The 26847-nt window shown below is 34.4% G+C and overlaps 1 protein-coding gene across 2 annotated transcripts in view; it reads right to left on the bottom strand.

Annotated features, from left to right (window-relative positions):
* PLXDC2 (plexin domain containing 2) overlaps positions 1-26847 on the bottom strand; it is a 366773-nt gene that overhangs the window by 57328 nt on the left and 282598 nt on the right. For both annotated transcript variants that reach the window (XM_015585588.2, XM_025043487.1), the window contains exons 9-10: positions 26757-26847; positions 26411-26492 (exon numbers count right to left, since the gene is read on the bottom strand). In XM_015585588.2, the coding sequence (XP_015441074.1) occupies positions 26411-26492; positions 26757-26847 (173 nt within the window). The remainder of the gene's footprint in view (positions 1-26410; positions 26493-26756) is intronic.

Below are 26847 nucleotides of genomic sequence, written 5' to 3'. Positions count from 1 at the left end.
AAACAACATAAGCTTTCCCTACAGAGCTCTTCATTGGAGCCGCAGTGAAGTATTCACAGGGCTCTGTGTAACACCTCACCCCTATGTTGTCACGTGGTTACGATCAAACACGGCAACGAATGACTCCACTGCGACGCCCTTCACTATGCGGGCCACCTGGATCTCTACCCGAAGGTAAGGCCAATTGCCATGCTATGAAGTTGGTTTTCCCCATTTCTTCCCTCCTCACTCAAACAAATAGATACAGACAAATATTTTGCAGGTATCATTTTTCAGGATTTCAGATCTCTTTGTTTTTCTTCAATTTTTAAGTTTAAGATCCACAGTCAAACACGCTCTGTGCAGTAAAGGGTTCACTCAGCAGGTTTGGGGTTTTCAAACCTTGTCTGGCTCCTGGGAATTAGCCTCCTGGAATATCCTGCCGGATAAGAGTGTCTCTGCACATCTCGGGGCTCGGGCTATGTGAGATTTTTATGACAATATGATTAATGGTGAATGTCTGTTTTATTTGCTTGAAGCCCTGGGCCATGCTGTATGAGTTTGACCTCTGCAGGGGCTGGAGACTAGAGATAAGGTTAGTCATGCAGAATTTCATACTGATGAGACCGACCCTCAATAAAAACCCTGGACATGAAGGCTTGGGCGAGTTTCCTTGGTTGGCAGTACACGCTGTGTGTTTTCATAAAGTGTTGCTGGGGGAGTAAGTGCTGTCTGCACAACTCCACTGGGAGAGGACAACGGGAAACTTGTTGCTCCTGGACTCTGCTCTACGTGCCTTTCACTTTTGCTAATTTTAATCTGTATCCTTTTGCTGCAGCAAACGGCAACTTTGGGTGCAACAGCTTTTCTGAGTTCTGTGAGTCCTTCTAGTGAATTGTTTGACCTGAGTGTGTTCTTGACCTCACCATGATGAGGTCATATCTAACGGGTCTAATAGAAAGCACCGGGCTAATAAGCTTTGGTTGATTCTTTCTCTCTTCCTTGACTGGAATAACTTTCTGCCCTCCTTATCTAACTACAGTCCATTCATTTTTCAAGACTCAGAAATTACTCTCCAGAGCCCATTCTGATAAAGCTGCATAATTGCTGTTGATCACATTGTACTTACCTATTTAACTTTCTCTTTTATATAAAATTTCATGTGCTTATTTATATCTTATTTACCAAACTTGATTTGAACATTTTAATGTTAGGGCCAGTGGAATATATGATCATACCTAGTATGTTTGACACATGATTTCTTTTTCACGTTAGAAATTAAAAATATTTTTGCCAGTCTATTAAGATTAAAGACTTACATTGCCCCTGAATTTTAATATCTAAGTATGCATTTACATATAATATATGTGCATTCACATATAATATATATGAATCCATATTAGTAAATGTTCATCTTAAGATATTTATGTTCTTTAAAAATAAGTGGAGGCTGTTCAATTTTTGTCTTATATTTTCTTATAGGACTTATGTAGTGCTACTTTATTTTTTCCACTTGTTTTGCAGTGAGTCCACATGATGACTTTTCCTAAGAATCTTTGCCAGAGATTATGTACTACAGCATGAATGAGCATAATTCAAGTGGAATGTGAAAACAACTTTACTGTCAACAAAAATGACCATATCTATCATTCGGCCCAGACATGATTCATTAGAGCTCAGCTATTTTATGCCTACCATCTGTGCTGAACAAGCTTAAGTGTGGAATAAACATCAGTGTGTGATCTGGCATGCTAACTTTGAGAATACTCAGTTGGTCAAGGCCATCTCTGGTTATCCAAAGAGAAACTGACATTTAGAGTCTATTTAATTCCAGATGAGTTAGATGGTTATTCTCTCTCCTTTTTTCCTTTCAAGATTTTTAAAAAATATTTCCAAATGTACACACTGACACTGTCTTTTTCAAGATGGGGATATGTCAATTTTCTGCAATAAAAATATTTTTTTGGAGACACCTGACCACAAAAATTAAACAAAACAGATAATTTATAAAATGCAATTTGTTTTCACTTACTCTATTGCAGATGTATTCAAAGCCACTGAGAAATAACAACTTTTACCTCATATTATAACAAGACAATAGTAAATCTTAAATTTACGGGTCAACTGAAATTTCATCTTTAGTAATTTCTCCTTTAAATGGGTAAATCAATCCTGATTTATTAAAGGATTCCCCAGGTATATTGTGTGAAATTAGGTTCTACTGAAAATATGTGATTCAATTAAGTAATTCATTTATTCACAATCGATTCCCTATTAATTGATCTGCAGTCTACTAATTGCTAGAGTAGGAAGAACTGAGCACGGCAAATACAAATGAGATTTGGTTTGAAAAGCTCATGCATTTCTGTGGCTTACAGTGCCTTTAAAAATTAATATAACTAGACCCTGCTCCTTTAGCATTTTTTTTATAATCTAGTAATCTAAATAGTGTCTGAAAGCAATTATAAACAAAAGTGTGTGTGTGTGTTAAAATCATTATGAAAAACCACCTTTATGTTATTTCTGAATTCAAAATAAACCACAAATCACTTTTGAGAACAACTTCCTCTCTGCCCTGAGCTGCTGTGTTGTTTTTCCTAAAACACAACATTAACCATGTCATGCTCCAGCATGCTGATTTCTCGACATTTCTACACTGTAACCATCTCATACTCTTGTTGAAATGTAAATTCCTGGGTCTAGCTGAATAAGATTCTCAGGCAGTTTGGGTTCAGCAATTTTCATCGTAAACAAGCACCCCAAGTGATTCTTACCACAGTGAAATCCGAAAACCACTGACCTTCTGTACAGTATGGCTGAATGGCAGGCTCATTTCTCACTCCTCTAGCCCATGGGCTACATACAACCTGTTCTCAGGCCCCTTAGCGCCCCCCCCTGAATGTGCTGTGCTCTTTCACGTCTCTGCCACTGAACATGCTATGACTTATGCCTGGAATACCTTCCTTGTCTCTAATTAGTGAGCCCAAGTAAACCAACCGAACTCAAGCCTATCTCTTCCAACAAGCATCTACTTTCTTAGCGACCCTTTCTCAGTGTCCCCCCAATATCAAGTGCTAGCATCGTTATTACACTACAGCTAGTTGTGCTCCAGCTTATCTATTCATAAGAATTTGGGGAGAACATGGTTCAGAGGGAGGTTCTGGGGTCAAACTGCTTGAGCTGGAATTTTGGCTTGGGCAAAAAATAGGTATGTGGTCTTAGGCAAGTTATTTTGCCTATCTAAGCTTCTTTCCTCATCTGTAAAATGAGGTAAGAGAGGTTATGTAAGGATTGAAATTACAGCTCGGTACATGGTTAATATTTAGTAAATATCAGCTGTTTTCAAAACCTAAGTGATGACTGTAATACGCATATAGTAAGGTCGACATTTGTTGAAAAATGAGCAAGTGAGATTTTCATTTTATAGACAGCACCTTGGAGAATGTTTAGGAATTAATTCTGTGTACCATATTAATGTGAAATGTCCTTTATCATCATATTTGGGAATTAGTATTATAGAATCCTATGAGAGAAAATCTAAGTTGGCTCTCAAACATGGGCCAATTCTTTATTCAATATTTATAAATAAGACAGATTATGTGGCTTTGTAAATAATTTTCAAAAACTGATTCCAGTACAGTCTGAGCTCCTAATTATACTAGGTTTCCAATGTGCTCATTTTCAAGTTATTCTCTTCTTCTCACTCTCATCTAATTACAAAGCAAATGGATAAACAGCTATACTTTAATTGAACTATTCCCCACTCAATTTCAATGGGATGCTGATTTCAAACCTCCCAGGAACCACGTTAAGTGAACCCCATTAAATAAGGAAGCCTAGGGGGGGAAAAACCTGAAAAAACACAACAGTATTCTAGCTTGCAGCATCTATCCAGTTCAGAGACTAAAATGTAAAGCTCATCAAATCTCTAACTTGCCTCAGTTTTGTAGAAAAGGTTTCAGAAACATCTTATTTTAAAAAGGTAATACATTCAAGTTAAGGATATAGCAAATGTTAAATACACACACACACACACACACGCACACACAAAAGCAATACATAAAAATTAAAAATGAAGTGAATCTTACTGTACAATTGAACATGAGTCATTTCACCAGTGAGAAGAAATATCTATAATAGAGAACTTATGGAAGCAACTTCACAGAATCTTAAGACCTAGTTAGCAATTAGTTTCTAGATAAGGAGTAGGAAATGTTTTCTGCAAAGGACCAAATGGTAAGTACTTTTGGCTTCGCAAGCTATAGTTTCTGTCCTAGTCATCTCTGCTATTGTAGTTTATAAGCAAAGACAAATGCATAAAGAAATGAGTGTGCATGTGTTCCAATAAAACTGCATTTACAAAAACAGGAAGTGGGTCAAATTTGGCCCACTTGCTATAGTTTGTGGATCTCTGTTCTAGATTGTTGTCTAAAATTAGAGATCTGTGAAATTCAAAAATTTTACTACAAATACCTCATTAAGGTGCCTGTTGATTTAAATGTTCCTTGCAGCCTTAGGTGTATTTATCATAGTGTGTTAACTTAATGGAAAAATCAAATGTACATTTAGCAAATTTTCTTGCCAGTCTATAAAAGTATGAAAAATGATCCTCCAGCATCAAAGAAATGGAAAAATGCTTTTAAAGAAAGTAGAAGTATTTTAGATGAGAAATGAGTATAATGAAAAACAGCTGTGATTATAACTAATAACATATTTTATCATAGGGTAAAATAGACAATAGGTATTATGAAGCTGAAGATATGGAAAAATCAGTTTGTTTTGAAATAGTGAAAAATTTTAATTGGAAAGGTAGGTCATAAAAATTTAAATTTTGATAATCATCATTAGTCTCAATAAAAATTAAATTAGTAAAAAAATATCTCACTTTCCGTATGGAACGTGCTTATTGTTTCTAAATGGCCTTAGGCATGAGGTAAGTGATTTCACTTCTAAAAACATTTCTCCTGATATCAAGAGCTTAAAGGTTTTTGGAATCTTTATGCCTGAAGATCTTTATGTCACTCTGGGAGTGACAGATGGATCTAACTACAATGTAATCTATTACAGAGACAATACTATAGGATAAATTATGAAACTTTACATCATTATAATACGCAAGAATATGCATATTATGTTTGCATACTGTGTTTTCTTTTAATGAAAGCTCTTGATATTACTTGTAGCTCAGATTCATAATGTAATGTCAATAAAAATAATTATGGGCAGAATGCAGAAATTTTGCTGTGGAAATAAGTTTCAGACAAAAAACTCGGGTCAAAACATCTGACATTCGATATCCAGAACCTTGTCACTTACACATGTGGTATCTTGTAGAGATGCAGGTGTAATCTTTCTTATAGGTTTTCAGAATGTAGAGTAGCCTTAATGTGAGTTTTAAAGTATAACAATATCAATTCAATTACCTCATTAAAAAAATTCACATCTTGTTCCTCTTTCCTCCCAAGTTATTGGTAAAAAAGGATATTTTTGGCTTTTATTCCCCCTACCTTTCGCTAAAATATATTTAAATAAGGAACATGATTTATGTCATTGGCTTTTTATGCTGGAATTCTTTCTTCCCATGAGTGTCACCTCCTGATTTTGGTTTTGGAGTGTGTAGGGTAGGAAAGAATTGATGTTGGGAGTGAAGCTAGAACATTTCGGCTTATGTGAAAAAAAGCTAACCTTTTTAGAAATTATTCTGATCAAAAGCCACTGCCCATGTTGGCAAAATATCCTCATTTGTCACTGTCAATGCTTTAAGGGAATGAAGGACCTAAGACTACTTTAAATAGAAGTAGAATGAAATGTGCATTGAAATGGCGATGCATAAAAACAGAATCAGTGATATACTGGAGAATCATTAAACACATATCAGGGCAAAGTAATTAGTAATAGCCTGAAGCAGTGAACTTTCAGCATGTTTTAATTAGGAAGATGCCAAGTCTACCCAGATTGTTAGATACTCGAGTACTTCTACTTACATAAAAAAACTTCCTTAAAATGCTACTAAGAAGGGGTAAGAAAATGAAATATTTACCCATATGGAAAAAGTTAAGAGCTATTTGACTCAAAAGACTGATTTGCTTGCAATACTAATCTCACAGTAAAAATTCAGTTTTTATCTTCGCTCCCTATCTAACTCTTACGCACTGCTAGTGCACATAGAAATATGCTGGCTAAGAGAATTTTAAATGATGCAAGGAAGCTTGTGCATTGACTTAAATAATCCTTCATTACAGAGCATTATATATTCTATATTTTCATAAATTTAAGCCCTTTGGGCGTTGAGTTCGTTAATTTGATTTTCAAACCAGCAGTGGTTGAAATAGTTCAATCTGAGTTTTGCAACGATTTTCACCTTTTTGGTTATTTCACCTTTGTGAAGGGAACGTAAATGTGCTAGCAATGTAAAGTATGCAATTTCAGAAATCTTCAATTCTATGAACAGATTACTCCAATATAGTCTCTCAAACTTTTTGAAATAAATCATAGTAAAAAATATGGGTAACGTCAAGGATTTAGACATATACATATCTGAGTACGTGTGTGTGGTTGTGTGTTTGTGGTTGTGTGTTCATGTGTATGTACTGAAACTAAATATTTGTTGTGATATTTCTTTTTCTTTTTCTTTTGAGAGATTCACATAAAGCACAGATATATTTTATTCCATTCTATTTCATTAAAAAAAATAATGCTGGTTGCAACCCACTGGGTAATTGATAGCCCTTCTGAATTGTAACTCTCTGTTTGAATAATACTATCTCAATAAATAGTATGAAATTTTAATCAAAATGATGCTTTAGATAGCATTGTCTGCTTTTTAAAATAATCATTTAAATAGGAAATTACAGAAAAGTATGAAAATAGAAATTAAAGTAAGTGTTATCCTAATGTTAAGGTATTGTTAGGTTTTTTTCCCCCTGTCCAGTCTTTATTTAATGCATATTGACATATCTATGTATTAATCTAACTGGAATAATAACTTGATAACTTGTTTTTCCATAGTTAATATTATAGCCTGGGCTATATTTTTCCATGTCCTTAAATATCTCTTGAGAGTTCATTTTAAGGACAGCATAATTTGCATTCATTATATAGCTTTATAAAATGTTTATTCAACTTATATATAAGCACATACATGCCATTTTAACCCTTATAAGAATATACACCATCATCCTTTTTGGAATTTAATGGATTAAAAACAATGTACCATGTTTTAATGAACATTTCTTATTTACAAGTGAGGATAAACTTTTAAAACATGTTTATTGACTATTTGTGTTTCTACAGTTTTAAATTGTATACTCATTTATTTTCCCCCTTTTATTTGATTGGACTATTTTTTTTTAAAATAGGGTTTCTATGAACCAAGAATATTAAATCTCTATGAGATAGATCATGTCTGTAAGTTGTCATTCAAGTCTAAATATGATTTTTTTTTTTGCTATATAGCTATTTGTATTTTTATATTCTGAAGTTTTTCAACCATTTCTTTCAAGATTTCTTTATTTGCTTTTTTTGCTCAATAAGGCCTCTACTACTTTGGCATTAAGTAAATATTTGCCATAGTCTTTCCTAGTTTGCCCATTATTTCATTTTTTACTTTTACTCTCTAATCTATTCTAAACTTATTTTGGTATATGGTGTGAAGTAAGAAGCAAATCTAAATTAAAAAAACTTTATTCAAACAGATGGCTAAGAGTCCTTGGATCATTTGTCAACTAATAGATCTTTAACCATTTGGGGCAAATTGCATGTTATCACATAAACTCATATGCTAAGGCCTAGTTCTGAAATTGTGTACTCTCCCACTAACTGCTTTGTTCCTTCTTGTACAAGTCCTATAACAATTTCATTATTATAGTTTTATACCATAATTTAATACCAAATAGTTTGTCTTCCATTATTGATCTTGTTTTTAAATTTTTCTTGAGTAGTCTCATTCATTTGTTCATTTCTGTCATTTTTTATAATCGCATTCTTATGTTCCAAATAATAATACTATTATGAATTTGATAGAATGGATATAGAAATAACTGACATCTTAATATATTGTAATTTTCCATCCATTACCATATTTTTTCAAGTGTTCTTTTAATTATCTCATCAAACTTTCCCTGTTTTCCTTAAGTAGGGCATACACATCATTAAGTTTGTTAGTAATCACTCTATTTTTTTGCTATTGTTAAGGAGTTTTAATCATTTATTTTCTAAATGGTTATGTCTGACCATTGTAAAGCTATCGATTTCTGTGTAGTTATTTTGTAAATAGTTCCTTTATTTTCACATAATAATGCTGCTTCTCCTTTCCAATAATCATGTCTCTTATTTATGTTTCTTTACTCTGAGCATTAACCAGAATTACAGAGTTCTGTTACATAACAATGGTAATCACATCCTGGCCTTCTCCCTTATTTTAATGGGAACGTCTCTGGGGCTTCAATGTTCAGTATATTTCTTCCATAGCTTGAGCTAATATTTATTATTGTATTAATATGCATCCTTCTACCTCAGTCTGCTAATATTTACTTAAGAAAAAAATGTTGTATTTTATCAAATGTTTTTCCATCTATTAAGATGAACAGATGAGCATCAATATTAATCCCATCAATTGCATTGGTTAATTTCTTTAAACTAAGCCATGTTAGTATTCATAGAATAAATTTATTATTTAGCCGTGTTAAAGTTATTTTAATTTTGTTGAATTTGATTAACACGGGGTTTTAAAATTCTATACTCATAAATAATACAGGGTATTATGAATAATCTACAGCTAACCTCAGATATAGTGATGAAAGACTGAATGCTTTCCTCTTAAGAGCAGAAACAAGACAAAATGGGTACTCTCACCACTTCCAATCAACATTTACTGTCTCGTCTGAAGAGGCAAAGAGAAGTTAGAACCCAAGCCAGAGAAGCTTTGGGAGAAAAGTCAAATCATTATTCCCTCTTGCCTTATGTCTTACATGAGAGTAAAGTAAAATGAGAAATCAACTCAGCTCAATTAAGTGGCAAAAACAAAGCAGCCATATCAGATTATAGAGTTACTGAACAGCTAAGACTCAAAACAACCCTCAATAGATCCTATTTGACGTATGTATGTATATACATACATCTGTATATACATAGATTTACTACTGATAATACCGCATAAATATTCCACAGTCTGCTTTCTTCACTTGACATATTATTGACACCATTTATATCAATAAACAGATATCATTGCAGAATTTTCCATCATATGGATGAACTATAATCTGTTTGACCCTTAGCCTTTCCATGGACATTGATTTTCCTTCTAAATTTTTGCTATTATAAATATCTAGTCAATAAATTCCAATGCATATACACTTTAAAAACCCCTCATTAGAAATACACAATAATATGCGCTATATTTTAGAAAGTTGAAAAGCTAATAATTTAACTACTACAATGACACAGTCAGCTATAACTAAAAGGATATCTTAGGGTTCAATGTGCAGAGCAAATGGGTAAACATTTTTGAGTAGGGTGCCAATCATAGGCTACTTTTAAAAAGATAAAAGTTGTAGGTATTCCTCTTTATAAAACACTGAGATGTGTATATATCACCAAAGGAAACTAGACTTCTATGGTCACAGAGCAATCTGTCAATATGGTCAGCTTAAGCAATGATGAGCTCTAGGATTTCCAGAGGAGGGTACTTCCAACGGAGGGTACCTAGATTTCCATCGAGGGTGAGATGAGATGAAACTCAAACAACAACAACACAGACTTGACATTGTTGCTTTCTACAAACTCCTTTTTAAATCATTTCCCTTTCTACTACACTTACTTTCCTGGCCTTCTGTTTTGTTGAAGTCCCTTTTACCATTCCACCCTAGTCGCATCTTGGATGACACTTAGCCCAAGCTGGGCTCCCAGAGTGGCGTCCTCTGATAATTATGACCCTTTTCCCCAGTGCAAGCTTCAGTCAAGGTTATGGCACTGTGCTCGAGGGCAGAACATTTACTGTCTAATAAAAGTTAAACAGTTAAAATGAATACCAAGTCTTCAGTTTACCAGGGGCTAGTAACATTTAAAATCAAAATTGCTTTCCCAACATTATGAAGAAACTATTTTTTTACTGATTGATCTTAAATTTCTCTTTGACAACTAGCCAGAACCTGGCTGAAAACATTTTTAACAACTTGGCTCCTTGTTTATGAAAGATTTCCAAGTTCTTTAGAAACATCATAACTCTTCAAAGAAGATAAATAATAATCTGAGGCTGAGGTATGGTAATCGAGGAAGACTATGTTTACAATTATATAAATATTTTTCTTTTGTTTCTTTAAATTATATACATATATATAAGATGTTGTACATTTTTATTTTAGAAAAGGAAGATTATATTTATTGGTAATTATTTCTATGAGGAAAATTAGGTGTTTTTCAGGCTTTTAGAATGTATGTTTATAAAGTGACTATTCCATTTAAAAAACAGTGCTTCTCCCCCCCCCCCCCCCACTAAATTATATGTGCAATTTTCAACATGCTGCTGGGGTAAAACCTGAAAAAAATATTCTCATTTAATATGGGTATAATGGGGAAAAAGAAAGAAAGGCAGTGGAAGTAACCAATAGCGTTCAAGCATGTAATAGTTGGCATGTGTTCAGTAACTATCAGTTATGTAATTCTCACCCCAACGTGGCAATATTCCTCACAATTTTCTCTATTTGACTACTGCAAAAACTTGAGGCTGTACTATTTAGCGGAAAGAGCACGAGTTTTAGAATTGCACACATAAAATTGGATTCAGTTCTTGACTCTGCCATCGATTGTGACCCATGGCAAATTATTACTGAAGATTAGTGGGTGGGATCTAGGGCAAATTATGATTGGCATTTCATAATCATAAATGGAGATTTGCTAAGTTTTGGTGAGGATTAAATGAGATAATATAGATAAGTCCTCTTTTGTTGACAGAAATAGTTTGTTCAATAAATGTTAAGTTATTTACCATCTATAGTATCTAGCACAGGTTGAAAAAGTGGTTATTGAAAACCGAAGACACTGTAATATGATCCATAACTGAAAATCTATATAACGTCCTCTAAGGCCTGACCCAGCTTCTTTAACCAAATAATTAGAATGATAATACAAAGAGGAGAAATTTCTTCTCTTTTTGATGAATGAATTCTTTCAGAAGCTAAAACTTCCTTGCCAAGCATTCAACTTTGCTATCTTGGTAGGACAGAAGTGAGAGTTGAATCTTCTGAGGAATAAAAAAAGAAAAAGAAAGAGAAAAATATTTCTCCTTATGGCTGTGAGCCTTTGAAACAAACAGTCACAAATAAAACCACTGGAACTTTCAAAATTCCAAGTTTTGACACCCTTTCTTAAAATTTCTTAACTTCATACTAAATGTTATGCTTAAATGAATAAAAGTGGAGAGAAAGAACAGTGACCTATACTTTGGTGTTGGCTCAGTAAAAGAAACATACAAAGTCTTGGGGATTGAAGAGTGCTGTGTCTCTGTAAAGAGCTACCGTTTCACCAATAAATTTTTATTCCACTGTGCTCAGATTCATGGCTCTGGGCTTTCTGAGCTGTCTGTCTTCCTGTGGATCAACGATGCATAAATCACCTCACCACTGTCTGCCAAAATGGTGAAGTTGGGCTCCGGCAAGGAAAAAGACATTCCTTTGATGAGAGGACTGCCTCTTAAAAGAAAAGTCTTTATCCTGATTTATATATTTTTTACTATAAAAAGTTTCAGAGTTTTACTCGGAATGTGGAGATTTACAGAGAAGCGGATAAAGAAGGTATTTCTAGTTTCTCAGAGAACTTGTAGCATGAATTTTCACTCTTTTTGACTCATTAGCGTTTAGCAAAAGACTCTAAGGGAATACAAGAGACCAGGACATTTGACTGCATCTCTTCAGGAAGAGTAACCAAAAAAATGTTTCAGACAAATAAACGTCTCTGTTTTTCATTGCTTAAGAGACAAAGAGTTTCTAATCAGGGCAATTTTGGGTCCTTGCAAATAATCTGCCCAAAGAATGGCTGGATTAAGAAGGTTAGTATTTTTTTAAACTAGGAAACTTGCTTTAATCACAGGTTTTCAAGCGTTGTCCAGACCTGAGGGTTTAGTTTTTCGGAGGCCCTCAACAATCGCTGTAGTGGGGGAAGAGGAAGTGGGAGCACTTGGCTGTGAGCTCGTCCGCCATCCAGAGACTTTACCTGAGGTGCTTTAATTTTAATTGCTTTTGATTTGTTGTTTCATTGTTCAAAAATATTTCTGCTTAGGAAGAAAAAGTTTGAAAACCATTTTATTAAATCATTTGTACAGCTCACCGATTAATTAATCTAGGCTTGTTATCATTAAATTCTACAATGTAATTAAATCTTTCAGACAAGTACTATGAGCTCATTTAAAATTTGATAATATAACACTGATGGAGCACTCAAAGAAAACAAGCAACTTTTCCCTTTCCATTTGTCCCTAGAAGATGTAATTTAAAGCATTACAAATGCCAGATAATAGTATGTGAGCGAATCTTAAAATGACCAGTAGAACACTGAAGGGAAAAGATATTTGCTTAATGATTTTTTTGATAATGCACTTCTATAGCTTTCAAGAGATATTTGTGAGATAACTTTTCTAAGATCCAGGTTCAATTAGTATATCTTTTTATACATATGCGGCGGTACATATTTGCTTAAATTAATCATTCAAACTTGAAAATCATCATTGTTCCACCTTATCAATTTATTTTGACCAAGAACTAATGTTTCTCTATTCATATCTTTGGCTCATGGTGAATCTAGCTTCACTTTCTAACATCTCAAGAGTGATTAGTCCAAAAAGAAGCAAACTGATTTTGGTGGAAACACTTCCAAGACTTCTAGAATTTGCTGCAATGTTATGCAAGATGAATCCTTTATTATTTAAAAAGTGCATGTATCAGAATTTTACAATAAATATATATATATTTGAGATCAATTTGCCTCTTGAAGTCTAAGTTGTAATATCAATGCTTAAAAAATTGTATGTATAATTTTACTACACATAAAGCCTTGTTTTATTTTCAAATGTTTATTATTCTATTGAAGGGTCTGTTTGTAAGAGTGTACCAGGCCCAGGTCCCTATGGAGGTCACCAGCAATGTATCAGTAAATTCATTCCACTTTAAGGAATGATCCTGGACATAAAAATGTGTCCTGTTTCCTTATTTCCTTGCTTTATTCTATATCAGATTTGTCAAGCATATAAAATATCAAATTATTAAATGCTAATTCTATTAGAGTTTTATGCAGCTCATGCGTACAAATGTTCTATGTCTTATTAAAGGCAGCAAAAAAGAAGGATTTGACGAATTTGGGTGTGAAGCAATTTTCTGCTTCATAAAATACAGTTAGTGTCACCTTATGTTAACAGAGGCATTCTTGGATATGTAGTTTTTTCCTTCAGATTTGCATTTAATGAAACTAACTTAGTATTTCAGAGCACATCTCTTTAAGCCAGATAAACAAATATTCATAGCAAAAATGATATAAGTGTATATAGAATAGATACGCAGACCTGAATTTTCACCTTATTCTCTCTTTCAGCTCACACAACCCTCCATTCCTCACCCTCAAAAATTTTTTTATTATTCATTTTCAAACACTAAGAGCAGAAACATATAAGAGCAGAAAACCACACACAATGAAGTGACTGATACAGGAGTAACTCTCATATAGGAAATAAAAAATTCTTCATGTACCATTTTTGCTGCATATCATTTTAATCTTTATTCCCTATCAGAATTACATGTGCTGTTTTTATTACTTTTTTCCAATTCATGTTTTTTTTCCATGAAGACTCTATCTTGCCAATCATGCACTTTGTATGAATATAACTCCAATTATTGAAGGAAACTTCGTAGGTATCTTTACAACAAACCATTCAAATGTGTTTTCAATGTATGTGAATGTAAATGAGCTAATAAAACCCTTTAAGTAGGCGAGGGAGGGGCTTCTTCCCCTTCCCTGACTGACATCCTGCTTTGGATTGCTCATCCAGCATATAAACACATGCTTGGTAAACTACATGTGCCAAGATCAGGCATAGCAGCCTAATGGAGAAATGTCAACGCTAGTATTTATCTTTTTCTTTCTCCAATCATCCATCCTTCAAAAATTTTTTTTATTTTAAATCCTGCCTGGCTCCAGCAGTTACTAGTTTCGTGACCTTGGCTAAGCTTCTCAACCTCCCTAATTCTCATATATTTAATCTGTAAAACAGGGATTCTAACACTTGCAAGGACTGAATGAGAAAACAGAATTAAAGGAGGCGGTAAAGGCTTTGGTGTGACGCCTGTCTCGTAGTAAATATAGAATAAAAGGTTGCCGTTACAATTATTTAAAGTATCTCCCTAGGAAGTACCTCCCTAAAACAACTTCCCTGTCCTTTCTTTCAAAGATCACGCAACCGAGCAGCAGCAGTAAATCTGGGCAGCGCAGAATAAACCTGTGCGCTAGCGGAGTGCAGAGGAAGGAGAGATGAATTCTGCTCAGGGCACAGGTCACCAGAGAGGTCTTCTCTGGTGGTCGAAAGATATTATTTCAGAAATATAAAATCTGTGTATTATTAGGAGGGCCTATCATTAGAAATGGTTGCAGCCAAGGTCAGTTTCCTGGAGAGAATAGTTCCTCCTTGACTGTGAATTGTCATTGAAAGGAAAATTGAAGAGCTGAGGTAAAAGAAAAGTGGCTCTAGGAAGGAGAAAAAATGTCTCACTAACCCAGAGTCTGCCAATCTGCTTTATAACATCCCAGAAAAGGAAAACTTGAATGCTAATCTTGGTTCAAACCATGTCTTATTTTTATACTGAAATATCTTCTTGTTTGTTTTCTCTAATTACATGTACCAGCTTGGTCAGATTGCCCTAAAGTTATGTAAAAAAAATACCTAGGCGTTCTCAGAAAGAAAGAAATAGCAGGATTACTACATGCATGGCTGAATTACTGGATTTCCCAAACTTTCCACAAATGACAGAATTCCTATCATAAAATTTCCCTCAAAACTCTGGGCAGGTCTTTTTAAGGTGTAAGATTATATCTCTGACTCGGAACCTGACAGAAAATATATTCTTTAGCATTTATAAAATTTCATAAAAATCCTAAGTTGTGTATGTTCATAATGAGAAATGTGAAGCAGTCATATTTCAACTTTTCTTGGAGATAGATTTTTGCAAAAAAAAAATCAGAAACTATCCCAATGACATTTTTGTCATTTTCTTGCATAATTTCTGAAAAAGCTGGATTGGGTATTAACATATTGTATTTTGAATGTCTTTCTATATCTTCACATTAGATTCCCAGTAAAACAAATAGTAAATCATAAACTATTTTTATTAAATGTTCTTTTTACCACAATGCCAGTCTTTTCAATCTAAGACTGTTAATCTAAGGTTTTCCCATTACTCGGGTCTTTTTTTTTTTTTTCCTTTTTCTTTTTAACAGAATCCAGCTGTGGACTTTATTTTTTGCTTTTTAATTTTTATGTCCTTGTCCCTTATGGATCATTTTTTTCCCCCATAATAATTTAGCACCTACTGTTTTTAAATTGAACAAATTCAATTTCATTCTTGGACAATTAACTTTTAATTATTTCCGGGGGAACCCATTATTGTATTAATGCAAGCAAGCTAAGGAAATGAAAAATGTAATATAGCACTAAAACGTTTCATTTTAACTACTCCATATATATGTTGCATTTGTTGAAATTTAGTTTTCTAAGTTATAACCATATAAAATGCAGCGATCACAGCTGGTTAACACTTAAGCAAAACTTTAGAATCACTTGGTTAATCTTGAAAAAGCTGTTATAAACAGATGTGATGCTAAATAATTCTACAGATTTTATCTCTACTTTGCCAAATGGTGCTCAGATGGAAGGCAGACACAGCATTCACTCACTAGAAAAATCAAAGATTACTTAAAAGAACGCCTTGGTATTTCAGGTGGGACTTGGTTGTCAGGTGACTAGGTAGGCTGTTGCTTTAAAGTTTGAAAAAAGCTGGTTTCTATTCTGAACTCATAGCCATCCTTAGAGACTAGCAAATGGTTAGTAGCCAAAAGGAAACAGAGACCAAAATGTAAAATAGATATGTAGATAGATAGGCAATAGATACATAGATAGGCAACGATAGATAAAAATATACAGTTCACCATTTAAAAAAAAAGACATACATGTACTTTATATCCAAAAGGCTAGTTAATCAAACATCATCTTTCTGAAGGAGAGAAATGTAGCCACTACTTTCAGCATCGAAGGTTTTCTGCTCCTGAAAGGTTCTTTAACTATAGAATTTTCTGAAAGATTATCCATATTTTCCTAGTATACTTTAACATATATATTTCTTTCTTTTAAAAAAATTTGTTTGTTTATTGACTGATTAATTGTTGGTAATGTGAGTATGTGGTGAAAATTCAAACTGCATTAAAAGGGGATATAAGGAAATGGTAATAGTTTCTCGATATGCCAATTTTCAATTCACTGCAGTTTCCCCAAAGGTGAGCCCCGTTTCTAATATATTATGCAACTTTTCAAAAGGAATCTCTGTATTGAAATGTACTTCAAAATGCTTTCATGCAGTGGATAAAATCATATCATACCTCATTGTATTATTATAATTCATTCACACAAAAAAGAATTAATATACTTTTGTTAAGGCTAGGCTTGGAATGCTCAAAAGGAAAAAATATAGACTTTAATTTTGTATCCTTAAAAGATCATTTTGTTTATGGTACATTTTAGAACAAGCTAATTAACAGAAAGTTTAAGACTATTTAAATTTGAAAGGATTATAAAAAGTCTTGCACTAAAAAAGTTCAAATTTCAATTCACCTCTTATAAGCATTGCATCTTGAAAACAATGATTATGGCTGCACGGTATTTCTACAAGCACCTCAGTCCCTTTAAAACAAGTGAATTTCCACTTTGGTAGCAGTCATTTAATAAAAGCTCAGAAATCAAAAATGTTCCAATGATTTTAACTGGCTAACAATGCTCTAAAATCTTCTTTTGTATTTATTATATATATAAAAACTTCATGCTTTCTTTTATCAAGATCTCCTTCATTAAATCTGAGTAGATTTTAACAACAAACATTTTTAACTTTAGAGTATTTTTTTCTATAATATTTCTCTCTTCCGAATCAGGAAAAAGTGTTTCCACACAACTCTGGCATAAGCATCTCAGGGTTATAGGACTCTTGGCCCGCACATGCAAAATCAGCATTTCCAACCTGCTCCTCTCTGATTACAGGACCCCCAAAGAGGTCTATTATAAAGTTAAATTCCTGGGCTCAGCTCTGGACCTCCTGAATTTGAATTCCTTGGTGAGCTACAGAGAAATCTGAATTTTCACAAGTTCCTGTAGCAATTCTGAACTGTACTAATATTTGAGAACTACTGAATTGGGGGCCACTCAGATTTAAAGACTATCAAAATTGAAAATATTTATATAACATATGTATTTCATGTTTCAGGATATAGATTCAAAGAGCTTTCATTGACTTGGCCAAGATTAATCTGGTTAATTGTCAGCTGTGCCACTAGGTCTTCAGAAAGGCAGCCTAATCCACCCGAGACAACAATACATGGCCTTAGTTTCAATTTTGGGATTTTTGACTGCTTTTGAATAATGCAAGAGTGCTTCCTTAATTCTAGACTCCTCCTGCACCTTGGCTAGCTAGTATTCCTTGACTCAGAAAGCCCAATACACTTAATAAGAATATATTAAAGAGGAAGAATGCCATTCAGTTGAGCCTTGGGCTACTGTGGTCACCAGTTTCAGACTGATGGGTAATTTATCCATTGTTGCCGAGTGCAATCAGAAATGAAAGCAATTCTCTTCTTCCTGTCTATCACGACTAGGCAGTAAAGCATTCCGATTCATTTCTCTTCTTAAATAACTTTTTTGGATTTGATGTTTCAACAAGGACATACTTTCTATCAAAGACACAAAAATAGATTTTGTTAGAGTTATAAGTAGCTTCATATCTGGCACTTAAATCTGACATTCGATTTATATAGTGAAAATGGTAACATTTTTGACTATTGAAAAATTAATAATTAGTAATTCTGATAAGAAGATGGAGGTGATTTCAAGTTAAATAAAAGTCAGCATATTGAAACACACAGATCAATAAAAGTTTATTTAACATTCTTAAATAAAAAGCTTGGTGAGTTCTAAATGTTCATCTGAAATTAGATGCAAGCCCAATCCATTGAAATGAGCCTAAGGTTATCATTAGTTTTGGATCAGGGCTCCTGGATTTCCTAAATGACTTTTATGAGATTATTAGGCATAGGCTTCATACCTTACTACCAAAGCCAGGACCATGTACATGTGTAGTGTGCGAGTAGCTTCAAATATGATATCAAGAGAGTTATAGGCTATAGCTTTGTCCATCTGTAAAAGGTACATTTAAACAAGTGCAATTATACTGATTCCAACTACTGATTTACCTTAATTTTATTCTGAGTATATGGCTTGTCATTCAACCATTGTGGGTTTCTGATCCTCTCTTTTCAACCTTAAAATCTTGGACCACATTAATGAAGCTTTACAGCTAAATCAGACCAACAGAATGCTTTCTGTGGTCTTCTAAGGAATACAATGGAATCGGCACCTTAATTGAAGGCTAGATAGAGAGGTGAGTAGGTAGGCAAAAATCATACTGAGTCAAAATAGGCTTTGAATTCCCTTAGGACAGTCTACTCAGGAGCTGACACTCTTGTCTACTAATACAACCAGTTCTTCCTCCAATGTCAGAACAGACTGTGAGATTTCTGGTTGACCCAAGATGACGTAGTTCGCTTCCCTTTGGGATCATGTGATATGAAAAATACCATGTCTTGAAACACTAGAGCCACACTCAGTGCTGCCAATGTACCCGTGTTAGGGGTTAACACAGGAACAAGAGCAAAGGAGGAAGGTGTGTATTTAAGTCTCGCTGGTGCTTTTTTTCAGGAGCGTAAGATTACTGACTGGGAAAAGGCGAGATCAGCTGCACTATTTAAATTTGTTCTTTCCATCTCTCTCTCCTCCCAAACTTAGGTAATTTAATTTCTGTAAGCTGAATGAGCATATGATAACCTGAATATATTCAGTTTTCAAAAATTAGCTGTGTCTATATAAAAATGGTTTCTCATTCTTAATTAATTTAGGTTTATAATACATTTCATATCGATAATGAATTAGCCAGTATTTCTGACTTATACATTTTCAAAATTTCAAAAATACATTACATGTGATACTCTGTTTCTCTTTTATTACTGCAAAGAAATCCAATTCATTCAGTGGAAAATAACAGACAGTGCCAGAGAATGCTCAGGGAAATGCAATAGAAATAGCAGGTTGGAAAAAATATAGCTATAGAGTAGTTGTTTGGGAACATCTTTCCCTCATCTCACATTTCTTCTAAAGTAAATATGTTATACTACCATACTGTAAAAACAGGTCTTTATCATACATAGGCGTTTGCCTATTCTATTTATTCATTTGATGGGTGGACTCGTAGAATGTATTTATTCCCAAATTTTTACCAGTATCGGTCCATGACTCTCACTGAAGCTAAGTAAATATAAGATGGAAAATTCTTTAGAAGTAAGACACCAGGAGTCTAACTCCCCAGGGTTTAACATGCTTAATTATAAATGTTGACCCTTAAAGCCAGGCATCAGCTTAGTTCATTCTATGGCCATTCGGTTGACACTGGCAAAGTCCATGGATAATAAGAGCCAAAGTGAAGAATTAGAATTCTCAGGAAAGTGGAAACTTCTGGCCTCAATTATCTGCATAATTCAGTCCAACTGTATATGCTGGATTCCAATATTAGGCCAGGCACTATGTTGGGTGCGGGGGAAGATAGTAAAATAAGTAAGATTGTGTTTCTACTCTTTAAAGAATTTATGTTCTCTTATTTCTTCCTGTTGATTGCACCTTTTGTCTTCAACTCTGAGTGGTGAAAATTCAAATCATACAAAAAGTACTTAATGAAAAGTAATATCCATTCTCAAAACTGTCCTGGATCACTATAGTTTCTCCGGAGACAAATATTGTTAGCAGTCTCTTAGGTATCTTTTCAGAGACATATACATGTACAAAAATATACTTTAAAATAATTTTATGTAATGGAAAATTAGCACTGTCCTCATTATGCATTGTCATCAGGCAATTCCTGGAATCTCTTCTGTTTTCAATTTACACTCTCTCCATAGCTGATCTCATTCAGTCTTAGGAATTTAAACACTACCTATATGATACTGGCTCTCCAATTTGAACCTCTAGCGATAATCTCTCCTGGAATTTCTGGCTTATCTACCTCACTTACTAAACATTTCCACTTGAAGTCTGATAGGTACCTTAAACTGAACTTGTCCCTAATCAAACTCTTTATTTCTCCCCACTTTAGGCTCTGTTCCTTGTACCTTTAGCTCAAAAAAATGAATGCCAGCATCTACCAAACTGCTCGTACAAAATACTAGGAAGTATCCTCGATTCTCATCTTTCCCTCTTCCTTCACTTCTAATCCATCAGCAAGTAATTTGTTTCCTTCCACAATATATCTTCTATTTATTTATCTCTCTTGATCCCCATAATTATCATCCTTGCCCAAGCTGGTATCATCCCTCCTGTAGACTACTGCACACACCTCCACTATTCTCCTCCTTCTCTTCAAACAAAACAACAGACGAAACAAAACAAAAACAAGACAAACAAACAAACAACCAGAAAACCCAAAAGCACCCCAAAAAACAACTATTTTCCTTGGAGCAACCAGAGTTACATTTTTAAAAGTACAATGAAATCATATCACTCTTCTGCTTGTTCTTCTACAATCTAACGGCTTGCTAGAGCTGTGAATATCTGATTATTGCTCTAACTACCAGTCTATTGCTTAGACTCGCGCTTGCTGTTTACACTACTGTGGAAAGTAGTCAATAAATTTTAAGTAAAATATTAGTGAATGAATATTTATTTTCAATTTAAAAATGAACTTTTGAAGGATGATGGCTGATGAAACCAAGGTCTCTTCAAAAGGTAAGATTGTTTAGCATTTTACCAACAAAGAAACTCCTATTATCCCATCAATTTTGCTATATTTTCTCTTGTGTTGACCTGTTAACTTATTTATTTATTTACTTTTTGCCATAGCACTCATCACTATTAACTCTATTTTCTGCATATCCCTTTGCTTAAAAGCTATCCTCTTATACCAAAAACGTTAAGTTCTGTGAGGAAGTGACTTTTTCTTCTTTGTTCACCTCTGAATCTAGGATTATAACTTGAACACAAAGACACTTGAAAAAAAATTTTGTTGAATGAGTAAAGATATAAGGTATAGCTGAAGTTGGTTGATTCATGTCTTCTCGATTTGCAGTGAAGAAATAAAGGCACTGTCACCTAGAAGCAATGGGCCACCTATTCTAGGTAGACAATTTTGATCATAGCTCTCTATCTGTCCCTATGACTCAAATTCCTTTAGACCTTAGGTGAGCCATTACAAACATTCTGCCTTAGTTTTTGCACCCTAAAAAAAATGAGAATTAAAGGAAATAAACAAACCAATTAAACTTATCTTTTGAGAGCAAGCCCACCTTGAGAGTTTCAGTAATCACCACTAACTGATTATCATTCGGGGATAAATGAGAACAAAGAAGAAAGTAAGCAGAATGAAAGAAAAATCTGCGAGGCACTTTTTGTGCTGCTTAGGATAAGACTCCTCTCGTTTTATTGAATTTGATAATAAGAGATCTAAAGTCTGGGGAAATGCTTCCAGGCAGCAAAGCAAAGGTTTGAAGCTCACAGGTCTAAGGAGAAATTAATAAAGTGCAGCGGGGAAATTCAGCTGAACAAAAGTGCAATGAGCCATAGTTAAACCAATTAATTAGGCAGGTTTTGATATGTATATAACTGGGTTGCTAAAGAATTAAAAGTAAATCCAAGATTTTAAACAAAGCTTTGGTATTCAACAAAACAGCAAATGGTAACATGCAGAAAACTTATATTTTTTAGTAGTGTGCTCTTTGATGAATTCCTTCCTCATTCATATGTATTATCACCTTTCTTTTTTCTATTAATATTTTTAAAAAAACTATACTTTCAATAATATACCAAAGTCTTATGCTCTGTTTGATTCTCTTATGCATTCTTTTTATGTTTATAAAAAACTGTACTGCTTTTTTGCAATATCAATTAAAAACATTGATCTTTCAGTACTATGTCTATTTTTCAGGCAATGAAAATTAACTTGCTTAGTCCACCTGGAGCCTGGAAGGTGTGAAGCAGAACAGGTGAAGTGGTAAGACCGTAGGCTGGGGAGCCACACAGATCAAGGTTCAATACCAACACTTAGCACTTAAGAGCAGTGAGACCTTGCACAGGTAACTTGGCTTCTGTAAGCCTCAGTTTCCTCCACTGTAAAAATAATGTACAAGTTAAATACATTTGAAAATTCCATGGCACAATGTCTGGTGGAGAAATCTCCCCACTGGATGCAAGTAATAACAGTATAAAGCAGTTTACCATTTGTGGGTGCTTTCGATTGCCAAAATTGCTTGTTTGAACTTTAAACATATATCCCATTCAATTGGATTTTTAAAAACCATGATGGAATGGTTAGTAGACGGTAGGTTTCTAGACTAACGTTTCAAACCTTCAATTACCATAACATTATTTCAGTCGAAGGTTATCCTAAGAGTACTCTGGCTGGGTGGCAACCTTGACCTGGTTTTTCTTTGAGTTTCCTGGTTTCGACATTGCAAGTCCCACTGGAAAACCCTTTGGTCCCAGACAAATCTAATCATGATTCCTTCATTTGGAACCTAATCACCACTCATTCATTCATTCATTCATTCACCCATTTTTCTGCAGCACCAGATACTTTCTTAGGCACTGATGATATAAGGACAAATCACCCTTAACAAGCCCAGAACCAGCAATGGAGACGGACAATGAACAAGTTTGTGTTGACCTGTTAACTTATTTATTTATTTACTTTTTGCCATAGCACTCATCACTATTAACTCTATTTTCTGCATATCCCTTTGCTTAAAAGCTATCCTCTTATACCAAAAACGTTAAGTTCTGTGAGGAAGTGACTTTTTCTTCTTTGTTCACCTCTGAATCTAGGATTATAACTTGAACACAAAGACACTTGAAAAAAAATTTTGTTGAATGAGTAAAGATATAAGGTATAGCTGAAGTTGGTTGATTCATGTCTTCTCGATTTGCAGTGAAGAAATAAAGGCACTGTCACCTAGAAGCAATGGGCCACCTATTCTAGGTAGACAATTTTGATCATAGCTCTCTATCTGTCCCTATGACTCAAATTCCTTTAGACCTTAGGTGAGCCATTACAAACATTCTGCCTTAGTTTTTGCATCCTAAAAAAAATGAGAATTAAAGGAAATAAACAAACCAATTAAACTTATCTTTTGAGAGCAAGCCCACCTTGAGAGTTTCAGTAATCACCACTAACTGATTATCATTCGGGGATAAATGAGAACAAAGGAGAAAGTAAGCAGAATGAAAGAAAAATCTGCGAGGCACTTTTTGTGCTGCTTAGGATAAGACTCCTCTCGTTTTATTGAATTTGATAATAAAAGATCTAAAGTCTGGGGAAATGCTTCCAGGCAGCAAAGCAAAGGTTTGAAGCTCACAGGTCTAAGGAGAAATTAATAAAGTGCAGCGGGGAAATTCAGCTGAACAAAAGTGCAATGAGCCATAGTTAAACCAATTAATTAGGCAGGTTTTGATATGTATATAACTGGGTTGCTAAAGAATTAAAAGTAAATCCAAGATTTTAAACAAAGCTTTGGTATTCAACAAAACAGCAAATGGTAACATGCAGAAAACTTATATTTTTTAGTAGTGTGCTCTTTGATGAATTCCTTCCTCATTCATATGTATTATCACCTTTCTTTTTTCTATTAATATTTTTAAAAAAACTATACTTTCAATAATATACCAAAGTCTTATGCTCTGTTTGATTCTCTTATGCATTCTTTTTATGTTTATAAAAAACTGTACTGCTTTTTTGCAATATCAATTAAAAACATTGATCTTTCAGTACTATGTCTATTTTTCAGGCAATGAAAATTAACTTGCTTAGTCCACCTGGAGCCTGGAAGGTGTGAAGCAGAACAGGTGAAGTGGTAAGACCGTAGGCTGGGGAGCCACACAGATCAAGGTTCAATACCAACACTTAGCACTTAAGAGCAGTGAGACCTTGCACAGGTAACTTGGCTTCTGTAAGCCTCAGTTTCCTCCACTGTAAAAATAATGTACAAGTTAAATACATTTGAAAATTCCATGGCACAATGTCTGGTGGAGAAATCTCCCCACTGGATGCAAGTAATAACAGTATAAAGCAGTTTACCATTTGTGGGTGCTTTCGATTGCCAAAATTGCTTGTTTGAACTTTAAACATATATCCCATTCAATTGGATTTTTAAAAACCATGATGGAATGGTTAGTAGACGGTAGGTTTCTAGACTAACGTTTCAAACCTTCAATTACCATAACATTATTTCAGTCGAAGGTTATCCTAAGAGTACTCTGGCTGGGTGGCAACCTTGACCTGGTTTTTCTTTGAGTTTCCTGGTTTCGGCATTGCAAGTCCCACTGGAAAACCCTTTGGTCCCAGACAAATCTAATCATGATTCCTTCATTTGGAACCTAATCACCACTCATTCATTCATTCATTCATTCACCCATTTTTCTGCAGCACCAGATACTTTCTTAGGCACTGATGATATAAGGACAAATCACCCTTAACAAGCCCAGAACCAGCAATGGAGACGGACAAATGAACAAGTATCGTATGCTAAATGCTAATGATGAAGGATGCCAGGGAAACACGGGGCTGGGCACCTCACACAAACTTGTGGTTTAGGGAGACTTCTCAGAGGAGCTCATTACTAAACTGGAACTGGAATTAGATACACACCCCAACCCAGAGCCTCCTATTTCATTCCTTTGGGCATTTTTCATGTCTGAGCTCAGTATTATTTAAATATACATGTTAAAGTGCCATCTCTTTAGATTCACATTGGTCATTATCTAAATAGATTTTGAATAACTTCTGGTCTGCATGCATTTTTGTGTGTGTGAAATATCAGTGAAATATAAATATAAATAACCACAAACCCTTAATTTTATAGCAGTTCTTCCCACTCTGGAGATACAGCTAGATAAAACCTACTTTTAAGAGAGCTAATCGCCTGCTTGCTTTTTCATTATTTGAAACTCATTGCCCAAAGGACATTATTGGAACAACATGTTAAATTGAAAACAAAATGTAAGTTATAATAAATAATACTGTTCTATCCAGAATAATGTAGTGGTTGCCCCAAAGTCAGCAAGTTAAACATGTTTCTTAAAGCTTGTTATCAAGGAATGTGCATTCTATTTTTAATACTTCAATAACCTTCAAAATATTCCTGAACATGCCTCTATCACCACAGCAAATGCTGCATCAAGATGATAAGACACAGAATGCTTATACAACAGAAAGCTCTGATGCAACATGCACTGACAAATAGCTTGAAGATTCGGTTCTCCACCTGGAGGAAAAAGCAGATTTTCAATAGACTCTGAAAGTGAGAAGGGGGCTCATTCTCAGACAGACTGTAAGCTTCATGGGGGAGCAGGACCACATCTATATTATTCACTGCTACCTCCCCAGTGCTTGGGACGTGATTGATGCAAAAAATGGCAGCGTAAATAACAAAACACATTTAAAAGTCTTCACTCTGTATTTCTAACAAATGATCATTCAGACACCTATAAACTCGAGGGAAAAATCTTTTTTGCCATTCATGAAAATCAGTAACCTTCTCTGACACCAGCAAGTGAGGAGGCTTAAGTTTCAGCCAGTTACAACACAGACTGACATCATACATTCTATTTATGTCGGGACCAGTTAGTGTCACACTTTAGTCAGACTACATCTCTCATCTTGGTCAGTCACCTTTGAGATATTTACAGGGATTTACTAAGAATGTGCATGTGATTAAGAATAAATTACCCTTGTTAGAGTAAAGATATCTCATACCATGCTTTCTGTCGAATATGGACCAAAAGCATCAATTTAAAGACTCATTAATTATAATCATCATCTATCGTAAGCCCCATAGAGATTGTACATGTATGTCAGATATTGATCTTCTTGATTATGAAGTTTCTTGGGAATTTTGAGAAACCAGACAAAGGAAAAATACTAAAATTCTCACTTGTGAATTTTTTTTTTTTTTTTTTTGCATTTTGGTCACTTTTTTCTTTATATGTATACACTTGCTAATGTATATATAATTAACACACCTGATACATTTAAAATTCAATGGAATAGTAGAAGTAACGAGTCTTTTTAAAATTAAAAATAATTTTCATGTCATTATTTTTTACCTTTGAAGTTTACTACACCAACTGCAGTTGAAGCCAATCTGAGCGGCAACACAGGGGCCACAACCATTAAACTGGAGACAGGCTAGGGAAACAGGAAAGAACAGAGTAGTCAAGATTAACTGGTAGCATGGAGGGAAAAAAAAACCCAGCAATTGCTCCACCAAAATAAAAGTCATCCACCCCAATTGCTCAACCAAAATAAAAGTAACAAACCCATGCCATTACATGTATAGGATGAAGATACAAATGCATGCTAAGCACCATGTTATAATTATTGGTAAACAGATCAGAACATCATACTTGTAGATCATTATTTCCACCTTGCTATGTTCACATGTTAACTTACTAGGTAATGGGGTCATCTCCACAGCTGAAATGTTGGTAATTTTTGACATCTGTAACTCTACGCGGTGGTATTCATAAATTGTTCTTCTTCG

The sequence above is a fragment of the Pteropus alecto genome, unplaced genomic scaffold (assembly GCF_000325575.1).
Source record: "Pteropus alecto unplaced genomic scaffold, ASM32557v1 scaffold11, whole genome shotgun sequence".
NCBI classification, from domain to species: Eukaryota; Metazoa; Chordata; class Mammalia; order Chiroptera; family Pteropodidae; genus Pteropus; species Pteropus alecto.
Note: the sequence above shows the minus strand (reverse complement) of the source record. Positions and strands in the feature narration are given on the sequence as shown.